This window comes from Tetrao urogallus (genome assembly GCF_951394365.1).
Source record: "Tetrao urogallus genome assembly, chromosome: 2".
In the NCBI taxonomy this organism is placed as follows: domain Eukaryota; kingdom Metazoa; phylum Chordata; class Aves; order Galliformes; family Phasianidae; genus Tetrao; species Tetrao urogallus.
This window is the reverse complement of record NC_136814.1, coordinates 97,622,756-97,643,850: the sequence shown is the minus strand read 5'-3', so window position 1 is coordinate 97,643,850 and position 21,095 is coordinate 97,622,756. Positions and strand designations below refer to the sequence as shown.

The window sequence follows — 21,095 nt, the reverse complement described above, 5'->3', positions numbered from 1 at the left end:
TGTGATAAGGCTGCATGGAAGGCTGTGCAAGTTGAACTTCCAGGGTATCACTGGAATTTTAACTGAGTGGGAATTTAGGAAGCTGATACCAGAATATCACTCACTGTTTTATTAGCAGAAGTAAGGAGAGGCAGGTAACAGGCCAGCAAAGCAATTGGAAGCCTCTTCTACTTTTGTGTCACTTGATAGGACAGAATGTGGAAACAGTGCTTAACTTTAAAAGGGGAATTAAAGCATAGGGATTTAGTGCTGACTTCTGCAACTTGTAATTGTTAGTGAGAAAGACAGGAACTTGCTGGGGTTTTGACAGTGGGTCCCCTTCCTCACCTTTACCTTCTACTTGCTCTTCTATAGAAATTTTTAAAAATTTATGTTTTAATAAGAGACATTTGTGGGTAATGTCACAATAATTACAGCATGGAGTATGGGTTGGGAAAGAAGAGCAGCCATAGGTCTGATTTGTTACAGAACTTTTCTTATGATCAGATGTAGAAGTCGTTTGCATTTTTCATATGTGAAGATGCCATAGCAACTACTTTCATTGTTGCTTCTTTTATGCTACTAATAAATAGGCATCTGAAAGGTAGAAGGATAGCTTCTCAGATTAGTTGGGCCAGCGGTAAATGAGTTTAAAGGGAGATGAATGAGTAGTGTTCAGCTGGCAAAGAAATTGAGAGGAAAATCTCAATTGAAAAAATGAATGGGCTTTTTATACTTGCCAATAGCCTTTTACATAACTATGTTAGTTGTCCTTTCACATCCAGTGATTTGAAGTATGGTGAGGTTTTAGGTGACTGTGTGCTCATATAAGAGCTCAGATGTGCTCTTCCATATTTTTGCAGTCAACAGAAATTAGATACTACCTGGAAGATGAGATTCAGTTCCCCAGTCTTAAAGATTCAAACTAAGGGGTGACTGGGTGGTGGAAACTTGTATCACGGTGGGAATCTGGTAAATCATTAAGCCCAAAGTAATGCGGTTAATGTACTGGATATTCTGTACAAGACAGATTAGACAACTTCCCAAACATTTTTTTGCTTGATTTTTTTTTAATGCCAGCATGTCTATAGGATACTGTGCATGTTTTCCAGGGGGAGATTGAGTGACTTATGAAGTTATAATAATACTTGATTGTTCCAGTGGATAGTTATTCTGTGTTTATTTTTTTAAATGCTTCTTTTGCTAGACTGTTTAATTTTGAAATTCCAGCTTATAGACTTCTTTTTCTGCTTTACTGAAGAGATAATCGTCAAGGTTTTGTTTCCACACATTCTGCATTCAACTTGTCTTTGATACACTGAGTTTGGGGACTTTTCTGATCTTTTTGTTTTTTTTCTAAATCTTTCATTATTTTTACAACTCTTCTGTGGGTGTGGTATATCAGCATCTGCCTTCAGTTGGAGAAAGCATAGATGGATGGTGAATGAAGCAAGTCAAGTTTTTAACTCTTAGTCAGTTTCACACATTGAAGGACTGAAGCATTGATCCTTCCATCAACATAAGCTACATTTGGAAGATATTGTGGTGATGACTGGCATTAAATGGAGTCCACAAGTCGTGAATGATGTTCCCCAAGGGACAGAAATGGAGCCTGTTCTGTTCAATGTCTACTGATGACTTGGATGAGGGCGTTGAGTGTGTTTGCTGATGATGCCATGCTGGGAGGAAGTGTAAGTTTGCCTGGGGGTAGGAATGCCCTTCAGAGGGATCTGAACAGCCTTAATTGCTGGGCTGAGGCCAATGGGATTAAGTTCAACAAGGCCAACTGCTGGGTCCTGCGTTTTGGCCGCAATAACTCTTCAGGCAGAGTAACTGGAAGACTGTGTGGGAAAAAATGGACCTGGGGGTGCTGGTCAACACTCGAGTAAATGTGAGCCAGCAGAATGCCAGGTGGCCAAGAGGGCCAGTGGCATCCTGGCTTGTGTTTTCTGGGCTGAAGCCAATGGGATGAGTTTCAACAAGGCCAAATGCCGGGTCCTGCACTTCGGCTACAACAACCCCAGGCGACGCTACAGGCTTGGGGCGGTGTGGCTGGAGGACTGCGTAGAGGAAACGGACCTGGGGGTATTGATTGATGCTCGGCTGAACATGAGCCGACAGTGTGCCCAGGTGGCCAAGAAGGCCAATGGCATCCTGGCTTGCATCAAAAACAGTGTTGCAAGCAGGAGCAGAGAGGTGATTTTTCCCCTATATTCAGCACTCGTGAGGCCGCACCTCGAGTACTGTGTCCAGTTTTGGGCCCCTCACTGCAAGAAAGATATTGAGGCCCTGGAACGTGTTCAAAGGAGGGCAACAAAGCTGGTGAGGGGTCTGGAACACAGGCCATATGAGGAGAGGCTGAAGGAGCTGGGAATGTTCAGCCTGGAGAAGAGGAGGCTCAGGGGAGACCTCATTGCTCTCTATAACTTCCTGAAGGGAGGCTGTAGTGAGCTGGGGGTCGGCCTCTTCTCTCGTGTCATTGGTGATAGGACCAGGGGGAATGGCTTCAAGCTACGGCAGGGGAGATTCAGGCTGGACATTAGGAAGCATTACTTTTCAGAAAGGGTGGTCAGGCACTGGAATGGACTGCCCAGGGAGGTGGTGGAGTCACCGAGCCTGGGGGTGTTCAAGGAAAGGCTGGATGTTGTGCTGAGGGACATGGTTTAGTGGGAGCTATTGGTAATAGGTGAACGGTTGGACTGGATGATCTCTTAGGTCTTTTCCAACCTTGGTGATTCTATGATTCTATGATTCTAAATAGTGTTGCTGTAGGAGCAGAGAAGTGTTCATCCATCTGTACGCAGCCCTGGTGAGGGCGCACCTCGAGTACGGTGCTCGGTTGTGGGCCCCCCACTACAAGAGTTGAGGCCCTGGAGCGTGTCCAGTGAAGGGCAACAGAGCTGGTGGGGGATGTGGAGTGCAGATTTTATGGGGAGTGGCTGAGAGAGCTGGGATTGTTTAGTCTGGAGGAGAGGAGGCTCTTGGGAGACTTTACCACTTTCTTACAGCTACCTGAAGGGAGGTTGTGGTGAGGTGGATTTGGCTTTTCTCCTATGTAACTAGTGATAGAACTAGAGGGGATAGCCTCATGTTACACCAGGGAAAGTTCAGGTTGGATATTAGGAAAAATTTGCTCTTGGAGAGCAGTCAGGTGTTGGAATAGAGAGGTGGTGGATTCACCATCCCTGGAGGTGTTCAGGAAATGTTTAGATGTTGTACTGAGGGACATGGTTTAATGGAAAATACAGATGGAAGGTGGACTTGATGAACTTGGAGGTCCTTTCCAATATTGGTGACTGTATGGTTCTGTGATATTTACGACCTTTTAAATATTCTATGTATGAGATTTCCCATTGTTTAAGTACTCCATATGTTCAGTGGCATTAACACATTTTTGAATGCATTTGGATTTTTTTCTTTTAGTAATTCTCCTTTATTTTAAATAAAGCTGACTTTGCAAATTCTTAATTACAGCTGTGATCATAGCAACTTTGTCTTCATGGCTTCCTTTATGACCTAAAGTATTTAATATATTTTTAAATATTTTTAAATTCTGTTGTTGCAGACATTTCTTCTGGTTGTGCTAGATGATCTGTTACATCTTCAGAGAACCATCTGTTTCAGCTTGTATGTTGTTACCCAGAAGTTCATTGAAACATGCCTGAAAACCAACCACAAAACCACAACTGAAATCAATTAACTTTTATGTCACCATATTTTCATTATTGAGGATAATATCCCAAATGAGGATGGGTGTAATATGTTAGATAGGAAGAAAAGATTAGAGCTTAAGATCGGAAAACAGAACAAAAAACAGTGGTAAATCAGTTAGATCATCTATAGAGAGAATTGAAGTTTTACTTCACAGCCTCCACAGACTCCCACATTTGTTTGATGTATGGCTTATGGTTTTTTTTTTTTTGTTGTTGTTTTCTACTCCATTCCTTTTTTTTTCTTTGTGTAACTTCTGATACAAAGGAAGAACTTCACAAGTAGTGTAACGGTTTTATTTGAAAGGTTGACCCTTATTTCTTTTGAGTTTGTAATGCCTTTTTGACAATTTTCATCTAGTTTAAGCAGGAATATGATATGCACATTTTGACTAAGTGCCAAATGGATGAACAGTGGACAACTCACTACTGCATCATCTTCTCTTTCAGTTTAAACGACTTTAAATGCCATTTTAATTAGTTGTAGAAAAAGCTCAGCTTTAAAGAAGTTCTTTGTAATGTTCAGTACCTTTTGGCTGACTGATTGACTTCTAAGCATTTTACATTGTTTTAAGGAAAAAGAGTATAACTATACTTGAAGATTTACAAGACGTGTTAATAACGTTCTTACAAAGCACAGCTGCATTCACATGTCAGATTTTGAATTACTTGTCATCTTTTTATCGCTTTTTATCACTATGCTCCAGTTCAATCAGTTTGTCTTGTATGACATCTTTCCTCATATGTATTAATAGTACCTCTTTTTCTGACATCAATACATAGATACTTCATTGTACCTTACCATTAATATATTCTAGTAAGTCTGCTTCAAGAGAAAACTTAAGGAGTAGTGTCTTTCCTACAACTGATTCCTTACATTTGTTAGAACTTCTACACTGTTTTTCAGATTAATTGTGCTATAGGTGGAGTTAATTTTTTTCATGATAGCTTATGTGCTATTGTGATTTTTTGCTTATTTTCTACAAAGTACTGCACCTGCTGATTTGTGGCTAAACCAAAGTTGATAACACACCAATGTTTTGACTTGCACAGCATCAAGACTTTCTCTCCTTCTCCAGGTTAGTAAGTTGGATGTAGGCAAAAAGGTAGAAATGACAGCTGACTAAATCTGGCCAAAAGAGTTCTTTACCACATGATGTCATGCTCAGCAGTAACAAATGTGAGTGTTGAGGTGTCCTCCAAAGGCAATCAGAGATTTTCTTGGCATTGTTTTGTTTATGGGAGGTGGTGAGTGATTGCCACAGTTTCTCATTCCTTCATGTTTTAAACTTTCTTTGTCTTCATTCACAAGTTTTTTGCCTTTGCTATTCCAGTTGTCTCCTCCCACTGTAAGAATTGGGAACCATCTTTCATTATTCTATAATTAAAGTGACTTGGTTTTCCTTCTACTTTGTCTTGTTGAGATATGCCTAGATGGCATTTGGTCGTTGAAGTACATGAAGATGGAATTTGATGGCAGAGACAGGAACCAAACCAAACTGTTTACTTCGAGCATCAGGCAGTGTGTATTTGTTGGTTGCCCAGAGAGTCTGTAGAGTCTTCTCCTTGAAGATCTTCAAAATCTGCCTGGATCTAGTCCTGAGAAACATTCTGTGGGTATTTTCGCTTGTGTCCCTGCTGGAGTTGGGCCACATAAACCCAGAGGGCCCTGTCAACCTCATCCAGTCTGTGATAATGATGCTGGGTGTCCCAGGTTTTTTTTAAAAGTGAAACTGTTTCTATCACCTCATAGCTGAATGTTAATCACTGTCAGTAAGAGTGACAGGATCAGGAAGTTCATAAGTAAATAAATGTTACTTGTGCAATACTTTAAGAAGTACTTAAATATTCTGAAGGTAATAGGTTTCTATGATGGATTTTCATCCTAAGGAGTGAAATCTGTTGGGCTGAAAGTGTGTGACGTTCCTTTATTTGAATATGAAAGAAAACTGATTTTTAGTTTTTGTTGTTGTTTTTTACCACATATTGAAGCCCATAGAATTAATGATCCTTTTGAACTTTAAAACCTCTTAGAAAAAAGAATACTTCACATTCGAACAAAGATTGAAGTAGCCCCTAAGCTATTTTTTTTCACTGAATATGACACCAAATCTCATTACTGCACTGACTAGAAATATGGAGGATAGCCATTTATGTTTGGGAATAAAATAATCATAGAGAAGATATGCTAGTAGTGCTGCATTTTAGTAGTATGCAAATAAGAATGCAAAATTAAAATAGTCTTGGAATACCATTCTTGTTTTTAATGCTCTATTCTATGTATGCTGATAGCATCATGACTTTATGCATGCAGAATATTCACACAGTTCTCTAGGATATAACAGTTAGATGGAATACTTAAATTGTTTGCCTTTTTGCATCTCTCTTAATTGCATTTTGAACATTAGAAAATATACAGTTGAAGGGAGAAAATGAAAAATATAGCTGTTTTCATCTTTTATGATGTTTACAAAATGGATACATAAATCCATCCACAGTCATTAAATTGTAACATGATATGAAGAGTCTCACCTTTTCCCTGCTTTTATTATATCAGCTTAGTTTTCCTCTTTCTGTGGTAAATCCACCTTTTTCCTATTCAATATGTCATACAGATCCAAGCTTTGTTTTCTGTTTTTTTTGTGTAGATCTACTTTGAAATTAATGCTGTTAGCATGTCTTTGTCTAGTAAACCAGTAGTTAAAATAACTGATGTTAAAGTATCTAATGCTGTGGTTGTAGGCAGAGGAGACCTCCATCCGTCAGAAAGTTTATTTCAAGCATCTTAAAGCAGGATTTGAAATTATAATTTAACAATTTATACATGATGTATAATTTTAAAAATGATATTTCAGACTTTGTTTTAGATTTCTAGCTGATGCTGCTGTTAAATGCACAGCAGTTGGTGCAAATGCTGTCTGTTTAAAGAGTGTTCCCATCTTTATCTGCTCCCAAAGTAGTCCTGGATTCTGGAAGCTTGGAAATCAGTAATTGTTGCCTGGCTTCTATTCTGAAGTACTCAGTTCCATTCTGATGCACTGGAATAACCCCATCATGCCAGATGGAAGCATAGAAGGAGACTTCATTCAGTGTATGCATGAATGTATCTGGAAAATGATCTCCACTAGAAGTTTAATGGAAAAAGCAGACTTGTTTTTTTTTTTTTGCTTTAATGCCTAGATACATCTGGTTGTAAAGGTCTTTCAAAACAGCAAGTTGTTATTCTGTATAACTTGCACTTTAAATATGTAGATTTGAAAGGAGTTTCTATCTCTCTTAAAGCCAATCTGTTGCAGCCTACGTTTTATTAAAATTATGTAGAACTGTAATGTACTTCTATAAGAGACTGACAAAAACTTGGTAGCTGCAAAATCTTCATTGCAGTAGTAGCATAATATGGTGGTAACCCACCTGTGAAGTAGTTTCAGAAAATGCTCAAGCAGATCAACTCATACATGGCTCAAGATAAATTACTGAAGTAGACCTCAAAGTGGTCTTTCTTTATGATTATAGTCTTAGAGATGTATTTCAAACCATTATCTAGACCTAACAAAACTAAGCTTAAGTTAATTTTTTGGATTTGAGGTTTTGAGTTCGTATTGTTGAATGATCCCCAGACATCTATTAATGCAAAGGTAAAAAGTTTTAAGAAAACAACAAAAAAAAAAAATCTGAAAAAATCGTGAAAAGTTCTTTAGTAATTTTGTATGTTCTATTGTGAACCATATTCAAGGTGAATAAAAAAAGGGTGGCAGAAGAAAGTAAATGGAATACTGATCTTTTAAAAAATAAATGAGTAAATAAGTTTGTTTCTCCTAAAACATTTCAGGTTTTTTAATGCACAACCGTAGAAAACTGTACCTCTAAGCATTGTTTTAATACAAATGGTAATGTACAGATAAGAATAATAATGATTAAATATTGAGCAATCTCTTTCAGCTGCCTGTTGAAGCCAGGATGGAACTGACTAAGAAGGCTGTTAAGGCAGTCAAACATCTTTCTGAGAAATCAAGAAAAAAGCATTCTGAGAATGAGATGGAGGATGCAAAAAATCCTGCTGTTGCATATGAAAAAACTCTGAATCACTTGCAGCAGTCCCTTGCTCATCTGGAAACACTCACTCATAGTTTTATCACTTATTTGAAGAACAGCGAGCAGGTAATGGTTACCAATCTGATACTTGTTTTGAGTGTTGCCATAACCAGTAGTGATACACATCAAACTACTGTCATATTTTTTGTGTTTTACAGCTTTGTTTTTGTTTGCTTGGTGTTTGAAAATTCATTTCTACCAGTCTTCTCTGTTTTGTAGTAGTGTTTTATCTTGGCAGAAGTAAAGATGACACATGCCCATAAATAAGTGCACTGATTCACGTTCAAAACTTATCTGCTCACAGGATGTACTACAGAAGTATGGTTATTTGTATGACCTGTCAAGGTCAGAGAGAGACCAAATCCATGAGCAAGCAGTAACCATGTGTATAGATGGTCAGCCCCTGGACATGATACAACAGTTGATAGAAGTGGCTGTTGGAGATCTTTGTCTTTCTACCAAAGATATTGTTCAATGTGCTATTAAAAAAATTGTATGTATGCTAAGGTAAGTCTAATGTCAGCATGTTTTTTTTTTTTTTGTTAATTTCCCTTTGTTTTAATTGAATGCTTGTTTGCTTTGAATGTGTGGATTTTATAGAAGATTAGATAATGAGAGGAATTGACTTCTTACTTTTCCACTCACAGATAATGTCATATTGAGATGATAGTTATTCTGAGTTTAGAAAGCCTGAGTTACTTGAATGAAGAAGCAAGAAAACTCATTCTGTTCACTGACAAGTGCTTTTAAGTTTTAAACCTTTAGGTTTACAATTCCATTATTTGCGCACGCATTTCAGAAACTTTTTGGCAATTTTATGATTTCATGTACTTCTTCCCTCTTCAAGAGAGGGAAATAGTGTGTACATTTTCATGCGGGTATTTGGGAAGTAGAAGCCTAACAACAGCTGTTTCCACAACAGTTAATTCTACAAAGTGCAGTATGATTTCCATCTTTTGAGTAACTTGCTGGTTTTGGGGGGAGAAGCATTTTGGTTCTTTTTCTCATTTTCAAGCTTTTCAGATTATATGTTAATTTAAAATTATGAATTCATAGTCTTTCTAAGTAAGTTTTTCATCTATGTTTTTTGTTCTTGTAAAGAAAGCTAGAGTTTTTGTTCTTCTTCTGGCTTCCTTTGAGTCACATCCAACCCCCAAGCTAAACTGCAACTGTGATTATTCTATGCTTCCTACAGCAATTAAAAGTAACAGTGATTAAAAATAAATGACACTACGAGCTGACTTCTTGGAGATAAATTTTGATTTGAGGAAGAGTGTTGTTTGACCAACTCTTTCTGACACTTACTGTTTCTTGCTGCTGTTAGTGCCATCGTAGGAATGTTCCCTGCTGGAAGCGACTCTTCATCCCTATCTTGTTCTGGAGCTGTGAATTCTAGAACCTCTGTAGTTGCATTACGCAAACCAAACCATTCCGTTTATACTACCGTAGCAAAATGAGTCATCTTTTATGTGAAAAGTATGGAGAAAAATGTGAAATAACTGGCTTCTGTACTTTATACTCACATGTCCTTGAATAATTCTGTGAGATGGGGTGAGACCTGGATGATGCAAGAAGAGATTAAATCAGCTGTTGCTGGTTTTCTTAGCCTCAGTTAATAGTGAGTTTAGCATTTGCATTAACTTCAATACGTAGGTCTTTTACTTGCATATATTATTTATAGTCTTGTTTCTAAATAACAAATATAACTCTTGAAAGGAGTCTTACAAAAATACTGTAGTTATTTTGTGCTTCCTTAAGTACCTATTGTGTCTTGAATGAGGAAGGAAAAAAGATTTTTGCATTGAAGAGTATACTGCCTGTTGAGTTAGCAATGGTGTCTGTACTTACTGTCTTCTAGCCCAGAAGGGACATATCTTTCATTCACAAGTTTGAGGTTAAGATAATTTTAATTTAATTGGCATTTGGGAGAATATTATGTCTCTGAGAATATAGAGCTGTTAAAAATAAGTGTGAGTGGACATAATGAGGACATGAACACAGGTGAGAGTAAGAAAAGCAAGTTTATTGAAAAGCCCTTCAGTGAAATAACGTCCATTTTATGCATTGTTTTTAGTGCTTATTCCTAGCTGAGCTTGCCATTTGTAATACCTTCTCCTAGGAAGCAGTAAAAAAAAAAAATAATAAATTGACAGCTTTCATAATGATGGTGACTGTAAAATTCTTCTGGCAAGTAATGTGGAACTATAGCATGTCCTTTGAGGTTCAACCTTTTTCCTGCCACAGTGAAACTGAAGGTATTTATTAGAGCAGTGAAATAATAGAGAATGTGCTTTAGGGGCTTGAATGACAGCCCATGAGGAGAGTGTACATGGAAAACATTCTGTTAGGATTAAATAAACCTGTGAAGATTCTCTTAGTCTGCAGCAAGATTTTAAGATATGGATTTTGAAGTCCATGGATGTTTGTAGCCCATTAAGAGCAACCTCTTCCTCTTCCTACCAAGGAGATAGCAGTGTTCAGACACATGCCTCTCTGACGTAATTTAATTTAAAAAAAAAAATGTTCGGTTCCCATTGCTGTTGATCTTGAGCTAAAATGTGAAATTTTGCAGGAAATAAGCAGAGGATGAAGTTCTGGGATTTGACCTCTGTACCCCTATCATAATTTGTGTTCCCAGGGAAAATAGAGTTCAATATGTTTTGTGGCCATTGTTAACAGAATATCAATGAGATCTTAAAAATCCTTTTGTTAGTGATGCTCTTCCTCCTCCAGAGCATTATAAAATACTCACTTTGGCTCTTTTTTCTTTTTCTATAGTCCGATTAAATTAATTCATTGGGTACACTCTCTTGGATTTGATGCTGGGGCTGGGTCTTTGCCTGCCTTGGTCTTTGATTTGCTGAGTATTCCATATGAAAGACCACTTTATCAATGACCTCATGTAACCAGCGAAAAACTTGATTTTGGGTGAAGGAGTAGGAATGGGAGGATAGGGGAGAAAGTTGTTTTATACCATTTATGATAAATAGACAGATATTTCTCATTTTAATATTTTTCCAGAAAACTCTTCCAAGGTACTTCTGTTCTAAACAGCAGATGCATGCAACACACATGGAAGTATTCTACTGTTAAATTGCTGCTAGGCTCTTTCACATTTTATACCAGTTTAGATGGATAAAACTTAGGGAATTTATTTGGTTTATTTGTCATAGGGGAAAATTATATGTGGGTAGGAAGATATGAGTGGACATAACAGGATAACGTAAGTCTAGCATGGAAAAAAATTTACATCTCTATTTCTTAGCGATTATGTGTAAACTACAGCAAATTGAAGAGCCACAGATAAAAAGAAGGCAGCCTGTCAAAGCATTTGCAGTCATCTTTGTCAGAAAATGTGTTCCTGAAGTCACTCAGTTTTGATATTCACAGCATCCTCAGTGATGGTAGAGCTTTTACATAGGGACATCAGTAATATTGTCTGTCTTGCTGGGGTTTGTCCAGTTGGTAAATAATAATTTGGCTTTACATGACCACTGTCCTAATGTGCCTAGCTGGAATATGGAAGTGTGATGTATCTGGATTTAAATTTTATGGCTTAATTCAACATCAGTGAGTCTCATTAATATGCAGTCTGTGACAAACTTCTTAAAATTCTCCTTTCTACTTCTTTTTCTGTGAATTGAATTATACCTTTCTTATACAGACATTGCAAAGCAGAAATGTCTGAAAGGTGGTTAAAAATTCTGTTCTGCAGACCATGACCAGTAACTCCTAACCAGCACTTTTCATTAAAGATTGGAAAGTGCATTCCTCCTGTGGACAAAACAGAGGGGGGGAGGGAGAGGGCAGGAGGGAGAGGAGGTAGGGGCCTTAGTTTGGCACCTCAGATAAACTCAGAAATTCACACCTTTTCAACTGGTGTGTGATGTGTGATTTTTTTACCACTATTCTTCTTCATAAATCCATAAACTGATGCTAAAAAATAAAAGTGAAATGTTACAAAACAAGATGCCCTGGTTAATTTATGTCTGTTTGCCAAGAGGTGAAAGTCATGGGGTGGTAGTAGTCACATAACAAGAAGTGGAATGTTGACAACTATAGTGGTAAGAAGCATGAAGTAAAAATCCATCAGAGAACAGAAAATCCTTGAAGTAATATCCTCCCTCTTATGAAATTCAGTAAGACAATATTATAAGGTAGCATCACTCTAAAAAAAAGCAAGCATTTAGAAGGAAGGTTGTGTCTTGGCAGCTCTTAAGCCTATTGGTATTGATGCAATTTCTGTGAATGAAAGAGGTTACATCTCTATTCTGTGCTCAAATACTAGCTTTAAAGCGAGAGCATAACACAAATCAAAGCACATTAACTGCAGCATTTTATGCAGCATTTTCATTTCAGGGTTCGTGGGCAAAAAATTGATTAAAAGAAGTCTTTCCTGTGAACCCAGGAAGCTGAATTTTCTTTAATAATTGTAGCATTTCAAGGGAAAACTCTTCAGATTTTTAACTTTTTTATTTTATTTTATTTTTTTGGTCTTTGATACAGGACTGTTTTATACAATAATTTTGCAGGAGACAAATTTCTTCTTTGGCAGTTAACATTCAAAGTAATACTTTGAATGACTCTGAACTGGAGTTTCCCTGGATTTTCTGTAATGATGGTGACAAGGAATGTAATGAAAGTACTGTAACTATAAATGAAAAGGCTAATATGGATGTGAAAAATCATGGTTGTATCTGCGATATACATGAAAGTGAAACAAAAATGCACTTCTGTGATTGAAAATATGCATCCTTTCTTTCAGTTTTGTAACTGCAGCCTCCCTTGAAACACATTAAGTGTGTTGAAATGTTTCCTGTCCGTGATAGAAGAATCTTTTACGAAGTATTGTGTTTCTGTAAAAGTAAATTACTTCTTGGTGTCCTGCTGGCTTCTGCCCCTGGAACACAGCAGTACTGGACTGGGAGATGAGTGGGTAGAGGAGACCTGGGCCACGTTGATGTGACATCGGGCTCAACATGCACCTGTGGTGTGCCCTGGCAGCCAAGAAGCAAACTGTGTTTTGGGGTGCATTAAACATAGCATAGCCAGCCATACAAAAGAAATGTTTTCTCATACTATATTTAAACTTCATTTGCTGTTCTGAGCTCCACAATATAAAAAGGACATTAAGGTCTTTGAAAGTGTCCAGGGCAACAAAAAGTGGGTAACAGGACTGCAAGGCACATCCTGTGAGGCAGAGGCTGAAGACACTTGGGTTGTTTGGTCTGGATGAGGCTGAGAAGCAACATTACTGCTCCCTGCAGCTCCTGAGGGAGGAGAAGCAGAAGGAGGTACTGGGCTTTGTGTATGGCAACTGATGACAGGATGGGAACCACACAGGGCTGCAACAGAAGAGGTTCAAACTGGAACAAAGGGAAAAATTTCTTTGCCTTGTGGCTGGTCAAACACGGGGAAGTTTCCCAAAGAGGTGGCTGATGCCCTATGCCTGTAATTGTTCAAGAGGCATTTGGATAATGCCCTCAGTAACATGTTTTAACTTTTTACTCCTGAAGTGGTCAGGCTTGGACCTTCAAATATCACTAAATTCCTTCCAGTGGAAGTATTGGATTCTATTCATTTTTAAATAACATGCAGTATCATAGGCTTAACACCTCTGACACCTTCTCAGAAGCAGTTCTCATCTAAAAAATGGTTATTTGTCAAATACTATAATTTCAAGAACGGTATTGTCCAGTTTTGTCAATTGCTTTTATCTTCCTTGACTTTCTTCTGGTGCACAATTCTGGTGCACAAAATTTAAAGTAGAAAATCTTGCATTAGTAGGTATAAAACCTCTCCAAGAGAACATACTTAAAACATTATGCAGGAACTGATTTGATGCTTTCGTGGTTTGGAAACAGCTATTACCAATATAAATCAGTTGTTTCTTAATAAAAAGAACTGATAGTATGAAAAAGCTTTTGGTAATCAATGGTAATCCGATTACATTTAACTAAGATTCAGTTTATTATGTTACCAAGATCACTCATGCAATATATTGGAAACATTCCATGATCTGTGACTTTAGGAAAGCTCATGGGTGATGAAGAAAAATTTTGTATCCTCTGCTTAAGAGGAGTCTAGGTAATCAGGGAAGACAGTTTATCCAAGAAAGACATTATGACTTCTTTCACTTGCAGTTCCTAAATCTTTCAGCTTAGGTGTTCAGATGGGTTTTGTGTTTCTTAAAATTTTGGAAGTTTTTGCCATACAGTGAGCAGGACAGGTTGGTTGAAATTTTGAATTTGTGTTTAATGGTGAGACTTTTTTTTTTTTTTTTTTTTTTTTTTTTTTTTTGAATGAGGTAAAAAGTCTTATTAGACTGAGCATCTAACAGGAAAATAAAAAAAAAAGATTTATCACCATCTCATGTCATTTGAGCAGGAGTTGTTCAGGGTATTTTTGCTACTCAGGCATTATATGATTCCGTGATACTTTTGATGGAAATAACTGTTTGACATTATGACTTTCTCCAGCTTGAACCGATAACACCAACAGTATATGGTTTGATTATTTTCCTGATAGTTAGATGAAGTGCAAAACAGAAGGAGCTAAATAGGGCTGGAATGATAAAAGAATATAATGTGTTTTCAATGAACAGTTTAATTAGGTTAAAATATGTAGATGGGTTTAATTGATTCCCTTTTCAAGTATACTTTGTACTTTATTGTATTTGAGCGACTTGATTAAATATGCATCACTTTTTCTGAAGCTGAACTAAGATCAAAATAAGCCTTTGTCAGTGTTATTACTCGAGGCTCGTATGTAGGAGTTTTGAGGTGAACACTGAATCCTGTGCTGTTTAATACATGCATAAAGTAGCATATAATCTGTGAGTAAAACGAATCCTTCATTAATTATATTTGTTCCTGTCAGTAGCTGCTCATTGTAAATTATTAGGAAAAAAACAAGGCAGTGGTCTTTGTGGAATCTTGACATAATTATTTCTTTAATGACCTATAGGATCTTTTTATTTTATCTAACCATTTTAGGGCAGTAACAGCAATATTAAGTTTTTAATAAATACCAGCTTCATTTCTTTTTGTTTTTTTTTTAACCATTTTTTAATTGTTTTTTTTATTGCTTTTTTTTTATTTTACATATTTAATAGCAGAATAACATTGATAGGCTGATGAACAGTAGGGAAAATACACTTATCTGTGGGTTTTTGAGTCATCCTCAGTAAACTAACTTGGACTGTATGCCTGCCTTTCTTCAGTGCAGCATTCACAAACTCTTAACATTGGCAAAATTATTGTTTTCTTGTTCAGTCCAGGAAGATATGAAAACAAGGGCTACTAGTTAATCAGGAAAAGTAGAAAACTACCAAAACTGTTACGTAATTCATATATATTCTACAGTTGGGTAGATTTAAGTACACCATTAAGGACTGTTTTTACAGTGACTCTTGTCTTCCTTTAGCAGTGGAAATGGTTCTACATCAGTCAAAGATCCACTTGGAATCCTAGAAGGCATTGTTTCTGCAGTGCATGCCAGTGTTGAAAAAGGGTAAGAACTTATGTGGAGTCCTGTGTTAAGGCTTTGAGAGATACTATGTAGGAATGAAGGTACAATATTGAGTATGGATGATTTTTCTTCACAGATGTATATAACGAGTTTGCATTTAGTTTTACAGGATTTTATTCTTAACCTGCTATCGCTTACGAAGCTCAAAATCTGAAGCTTAACAGAACCTTTTACTTGAGCTTTTGGAAGAAAGAAGTCATTGAACATAAGATTTATGTAATAATGTTTAATGGTGATTTGAGGAAATTGAGGTATTTCTGCCCTAACTCCGTCTAGAAGCAGAACCTTGCTTTTGTTTCAGTTTATTAGATAAGCTACATGTAATAGAGTAACATTTAGATACCTGAATTGAGGTATCTTGTCAATGTATGCAGAGTATAGCACAAAAAAAAATTACTCAAATGCTGTGTAATGCTTCTCTTTGTGTCTTCTCTTTTGTGAATGTTCATATATCAACTTACTTAATGATTTGCCTATCTCACTGATGCATATTCCATTGTATCTTTCTTGAAGACAAGAAAGAAAAGCAATCAGTTTTCAGTTTTATGAACTTTAGAATTTATGTCTAATAATAGTAATTGAAAAGTAATAAAATAATAAAGCCCCATGCTCTTCAGTGGCCAACAAAAACAATTAAATTGTGCAGAGGCTCCTCCACTAATATTAAATTGGGTAAATATTGGATACTGAAGAAGACTGTTGTCAAAATCTGCAATAAATCTAATTTACAATATTATAATGTAGAATGAGAAAGTAAACTCTAGTTATATTCTGAAATGTACTTTCCAGAGTCTCTAAATACATGCTTCAAAATTTAACTGTTGAAACAATAGGCTAAAGTGAAAATCATTCCAATTACAGGAGATTATATACGTTCTTTTAAGTACTTGTTCTTATTTATCTTCGTAAAGCTTAGCTATTCAATTTACAAAATATAAACCCCTTGGAAAAGCATATGTAAACAAATTTAAACAAACAGGTGTGAGATCTGCAAAACGCTGGAAATATTCAGATGCTTTCTCTTAATTTCCACACTTTTTGTATGCAGTTTGAATGACACTCGTTTGGCAGAGGCATATCTAATTTTACTGAAGTTCTGCATTCGGCAGCATCATTCAGGCAATATAAAAACAAAGTAAAATGGAGATCTTTGCAATCTGAATATCTAAGCTGTCAATGTTTATTTCAGAGCTGCAAGACAGGATAAATTTGTATCTTTCTGTCTGATATTACTTTCCCGTCTGCCTCGTTAAGACAAATAAGGGAACATTAGTTATAAATCACATTCCACCTGGAACCATTTTCTTGATTTAAATTAAATAAGCTTTAGTTTGAAATTCTACTGAAAAATAGCAGAATAGGCTTTTACTATTTGTTACATAGTAATTTAGAGCCAGTAAAGGACTAGATTACTGCGTCTGCAGTTGCTAGCAGGTTGGTTGTGTTGGTGACAGTCAGTGTACTGTAAAATGTACTGTAAAATTTAGAATGTATTCAGTATAATAAACGTTTAAAAACTAAATTACATTATTAAGATTTATTTGTTAATTATCTAAGTGATAAAACACAAAATGTATTGATTTATGACAGTTTTTTCTTAAAAGGATTGTGAACATTTTTCGTTATCATGGTAGGACATGCAGTGATCCATCTAGCTAGAGATTATATAAAGGAAAAAAAAACAACAAATTGCTAGAGCTACTAGTGATGTTAATTCGTGTATGTAGAACATGAGGTAGGACCTTTAAGGAGAGAAAACAGTATAGATCAACATTAGAGAAAGTTGAAAACAAAAAATAAATCATATTAAAAAAAAAAAAAAAGTGGTCAGGCTACATAAAGTGCAGTTATCAATCAGTATCAGTTGCATTAGGTCATTTTTAGGTACTGAAATTCAGGGCCATTGTGATTAAATTTGCAGTCAAGGTAGTGTGGGAATGATGCATAACTGGATAAATGGAGTTTTGTAGTATTTACAAGGTTATTTGAATTAAGAAAGAAAAAAATCTAGCACTTAGCTTCAGGCACCTGATATGAGGTCTGATTTGTCAGCAGTTTCACAGAGATGAGCTCTTCAGAGGCACGCTCCTTCTAAGTAGACATCTAAAAGAAGTCATCATACTGCTCATGGTATTCTCTGTACTTCATGTAGCAATTCTGAGGAATCCCACATTCGCGCTAGTTTACCTGGGTTTTGCTTCTGTGTAACACAAAGATAATTCATGACACCTCTGATAAAGTTTGGAATGTATTGAACAGATCCATTAACAACTTTGAAAATACATGTAGATAATAGGATCAGGATGTTTCACATAGTATTGTTTAATTGCAGGGAAAAAGTAGTTTCTTCGGATGATCTCCTGGAGTGGCTGAGACCTTTTTGTGGTGATGACTCTTTACCAGTTAAGCCTCGCATCAAAGTACTGCAAATTTTGGAACAAGCCTTCCACCTCAGTGATGAAGACAACAAGCTGCTTGTGTACTTCAGGACACAAGCTGTTCTCAGAGCTTGCTGGCCTGAAACAAAGGTATTAAAATTTACTACTATAAATGATAGCGTGAGACTTTATTGTGCAGGGATTATATGGTGATTTTTGAGTTTGTAGTCTGTGGTTGTCACTATGAGTGCTAATCCTATTTTCCTTTTGAATCAAGATTCTAGTAAATTGTGATTCTTTGAAAAACAAAATAGTTCATGGAATCCTCAGCTTTTATTTACAATCAGGAGTAAGTAACGCCAAACTTGATTAAATACTAATGATTGTTTTGTACAGCATGCATTTAACTTCCTCACTTTTTTTTTGCATTTTTTCTTTTTAGGCAACTGCTTGTCACTTTTACTCTCCTCTTTATTATTTACATGGTGTGACATTATATTCAGATTTTCTTTTTTCTGTACTCTCTGAGTTTTATACCATGTATGTATAGTTGGAACATCAAGGACATTCTCAAATGGAAGAGCTGATTGATAGGGAATGCCTTTGATCATAGTTGGAGTGTGCTACTGTCTCTTTGAAGAGGCAGCACCTAAGGCAGTTTTGTCTTTTTTTTTTTTTCTTAGAGCAGCTCATACCTTAAACCGTCCCAAGTGTGATTTTTAAAGTCCTTTTTCAGAGCAAAGTAAGGAAAAACAATGTAAAATTATTGCTGAAAGAACTTGCTGTAAGCTGGTTATTATTTGTTCCTACAAAGAGACAAAGAGCACTTCTAGCCCGAGCTTTCAAGTTTAAGACAGACTAATTTTCCTTCTGAATTAACAGATTATGAGCTTTGATTTTTTTTTTTTTAAGCATATGTAAAACTTAAATCTAAGATAATAAAGATCTCAGCATGAAAGTTTTCAGGAGTGAAAATTACAGAATCACAGAATTGCAGGGATTGGAAAGGATCTCAAGAGATGAGTCCAACCTCCTTGCTGAAGCAGGTTTCCTACAACAGGTCACGCAGGTAACATCCAGATGGGTGTTGAGTATCTCTATAGAAGGAGATTCCACAACCTGTCTGGGCAACCTGTTCCAGTGTGTGAAGCAGAACATTGAAATATTGATTAATATTCAAAAATAACATTTTTTATGTATGATTCTTTTCTAACTGCTGTATTTCACTACTCATTTTGGTAAAATGCTTATTAGAAAGTATGTAGCATTAGAGGTTCTACATTTAGTCTTCCAGGTTCAGTGAAAATCTAGTAAATGCTTAATGGGAAGAAATATTCTTATCTTTGAAGCTTGTATTATTTTGAAATCATAGGAGTATTAGTTGATACCTTTAGAATTATTTAGAAGCAGAGTTAATCTTCCTCCATTTCCTGGATGCCTTTCTTCTTCCACCTCCAGCGCCAAAGCCATATGGAGCTAAAATAGAGCATTTACAATACTTAGAAAGATAAAATAAAATCCGTGCTCAAAAGCATTTTGTATTAATTTTAAACAAACGTGAAGTACTATCTCAGTTTTGACTTGCTCTACCAAGACCTTCCAAAGGAATAATCATCATCATAATCTTTGAGAAAATGCTTATCTCTTGACTCCTTTAGAAATTACTTTTTCTCTTGCATTCACAGTAATGCCAGCACTTAACTCTTCAACGACACTGCATGTGTATGTCTGTGATTGGATTCTTTATCTTCAGTTTGCTTCTGTTATTAGTATGCAGTGTCCCTTGTCAACATTTTTTTTTTTGCCTGTGACCCATTTTCAAGTCTAAAATGTTAAACTAAAATATGTTTAAAAAAAAAAAAAATTTTTTTTTAAAATAGAGTAGCTTTCAGCCATGGCTGCAGAAGAGAAAAAAGGATCTTATGTTTGGCAGAAACCTTATGAGACTTATTACACTTAAGAATCACGTAAGATGCCAGATCGCTTTTATTTCCTCACATAATCTAGTAGGTCAAAACACAAAACTTGAATTAATTTTCTTTCATTTCATGCCACTTTAGGAATTAATCAAATGCATTGCATATGCCACTGGTTAGTGATGCCCACCATGGCCCATATACACATATATCTTTACTAAATCCTGGGTAATTCTTGTAGACTTCGGACTTCAGCCAACTTAGGCCTCCCCATGTAATATATTAGTAATTTCTATTTTCTGAAGTGGTGGATTTTCAGAATGATAGTTTTCAGCAGCAAAACACATGGTTTTGGTGAGGAAGAATTCTGTGCTGATTATAAACAACACTGTTAAGTCATGGCACAGAGAAGTTAATCACTTCAGTGCTCTACTCTTTTGCTGATAAATAAGAAGATATTGCAAGAAGCTGTGTTGTAAAAAGCATAAGTACTATGCTAGTTAAACTAAAACCTTTTAGAGCTAATTATGTACAACTGTGCATACAATATGTAATATAAATTTCTATGTGTATGGTATTTAGCTAAGTTCAAAAATATTTTCTCTGCAGCAGTGAAAGCTATGCCTACATGTACATACATCAATATGATTGAGTTTTCACTACAATTCCTGCTGCAGAGTAGAATTGAGAGAGTCCTATTGGAACGTATTTTAAAATAATTCTAATTTTCAGTTCGAGCTAAATGTGATGGATGTGATCTCTTTGCTTTGAATGAATAGTTTATGATATGTAGCTAGTCTGCGATTTAGACAAATTGGTTCATCTGTTAAGTACTGGTAACCGAAGTTCAGAACTCTTCATTTATGTCCATTATGATTCACTGTGTAATTTTTTTTCTAATCTATTCAGCTGATGTCAAACATTAGTACGCAGGTTGGTCTTAGAAGAAAGTACAACCTTATTTGATTTAATTTGATTTGCTTATTCTGTGAATTAACAAACTGAAGGTAGGATATTGTTTTCTCTGTATTTTTGCCAGATACATTTCACATTCCTTCGTGATGTGTTAGTAAAACTGCAGAATTCAGCAATTAAATGAATGCTGAAAAATCAAGAGGGAGAGTTATCCAGACAGCTTTTTATGTTATACAGCTTAATGCTTCAGATTAGATGACCTTCAAGAAGCCCCATTGTGAAATTCTGTTAAATTTCTGGGTTACTCTTGATAAACCAGTCAAACGTATGAGGAATTACATTTTTCAGAAGTGTGCTGCTATGTCAGTTCATTTTTTGTGTGTGTATGTAGGTATCTGTTTCTCTAATGTCACTCCATCTTTGTTCATTCGGTCACCTTTTCTCATCCAGCAAAGTAGAAAAACACTCAGTCACATTCATTAGAAAAATAAAAGGGTGCAGAAAATGAGCAGATGTTAATTTTAGCTAGTGAAGGAATGTGTCTAAAGGTTTTGTTAATGGAGTTTAAGTTGTAA

General features: G+C 36.1%; 1 protein-coding gene across 1 annotated transcript in view; it reads left to right on the top strand.

Annotated features, from left to right (window-relative positions):
- NBAS (NBAS subunit of NRZ tethering complex) overlaps positions 1 to 21,095 on the top strand; it is a gene marked incomplete at both ends in the record, with an annotated part of 159,375 nt that overhangs the window by 101,539 nt on the left and 36,741 nt on the right. The window contains 4 exons of the mRNA XM_079550571.1: positions 7,629 to 7,847; positions 8,086 to 8,288; positions 15,207 to 15,293; positions 17,644 to 17,839. Coding sequence (XP_079406697.1) covers positions 7,629 to 7,847; positions 8,086 to 8,288; positions 15,207 to 15,293; positions 17,644 to 17,839 — 705 coding nt within the window. The remainder of the gene's footprint in view (positions 1 to 7,628; positions 7,848 to 8,085; positions 8,289 to 15,206; positions 15,294 to 17,643; positions 17,840 to 21,095) is intronic.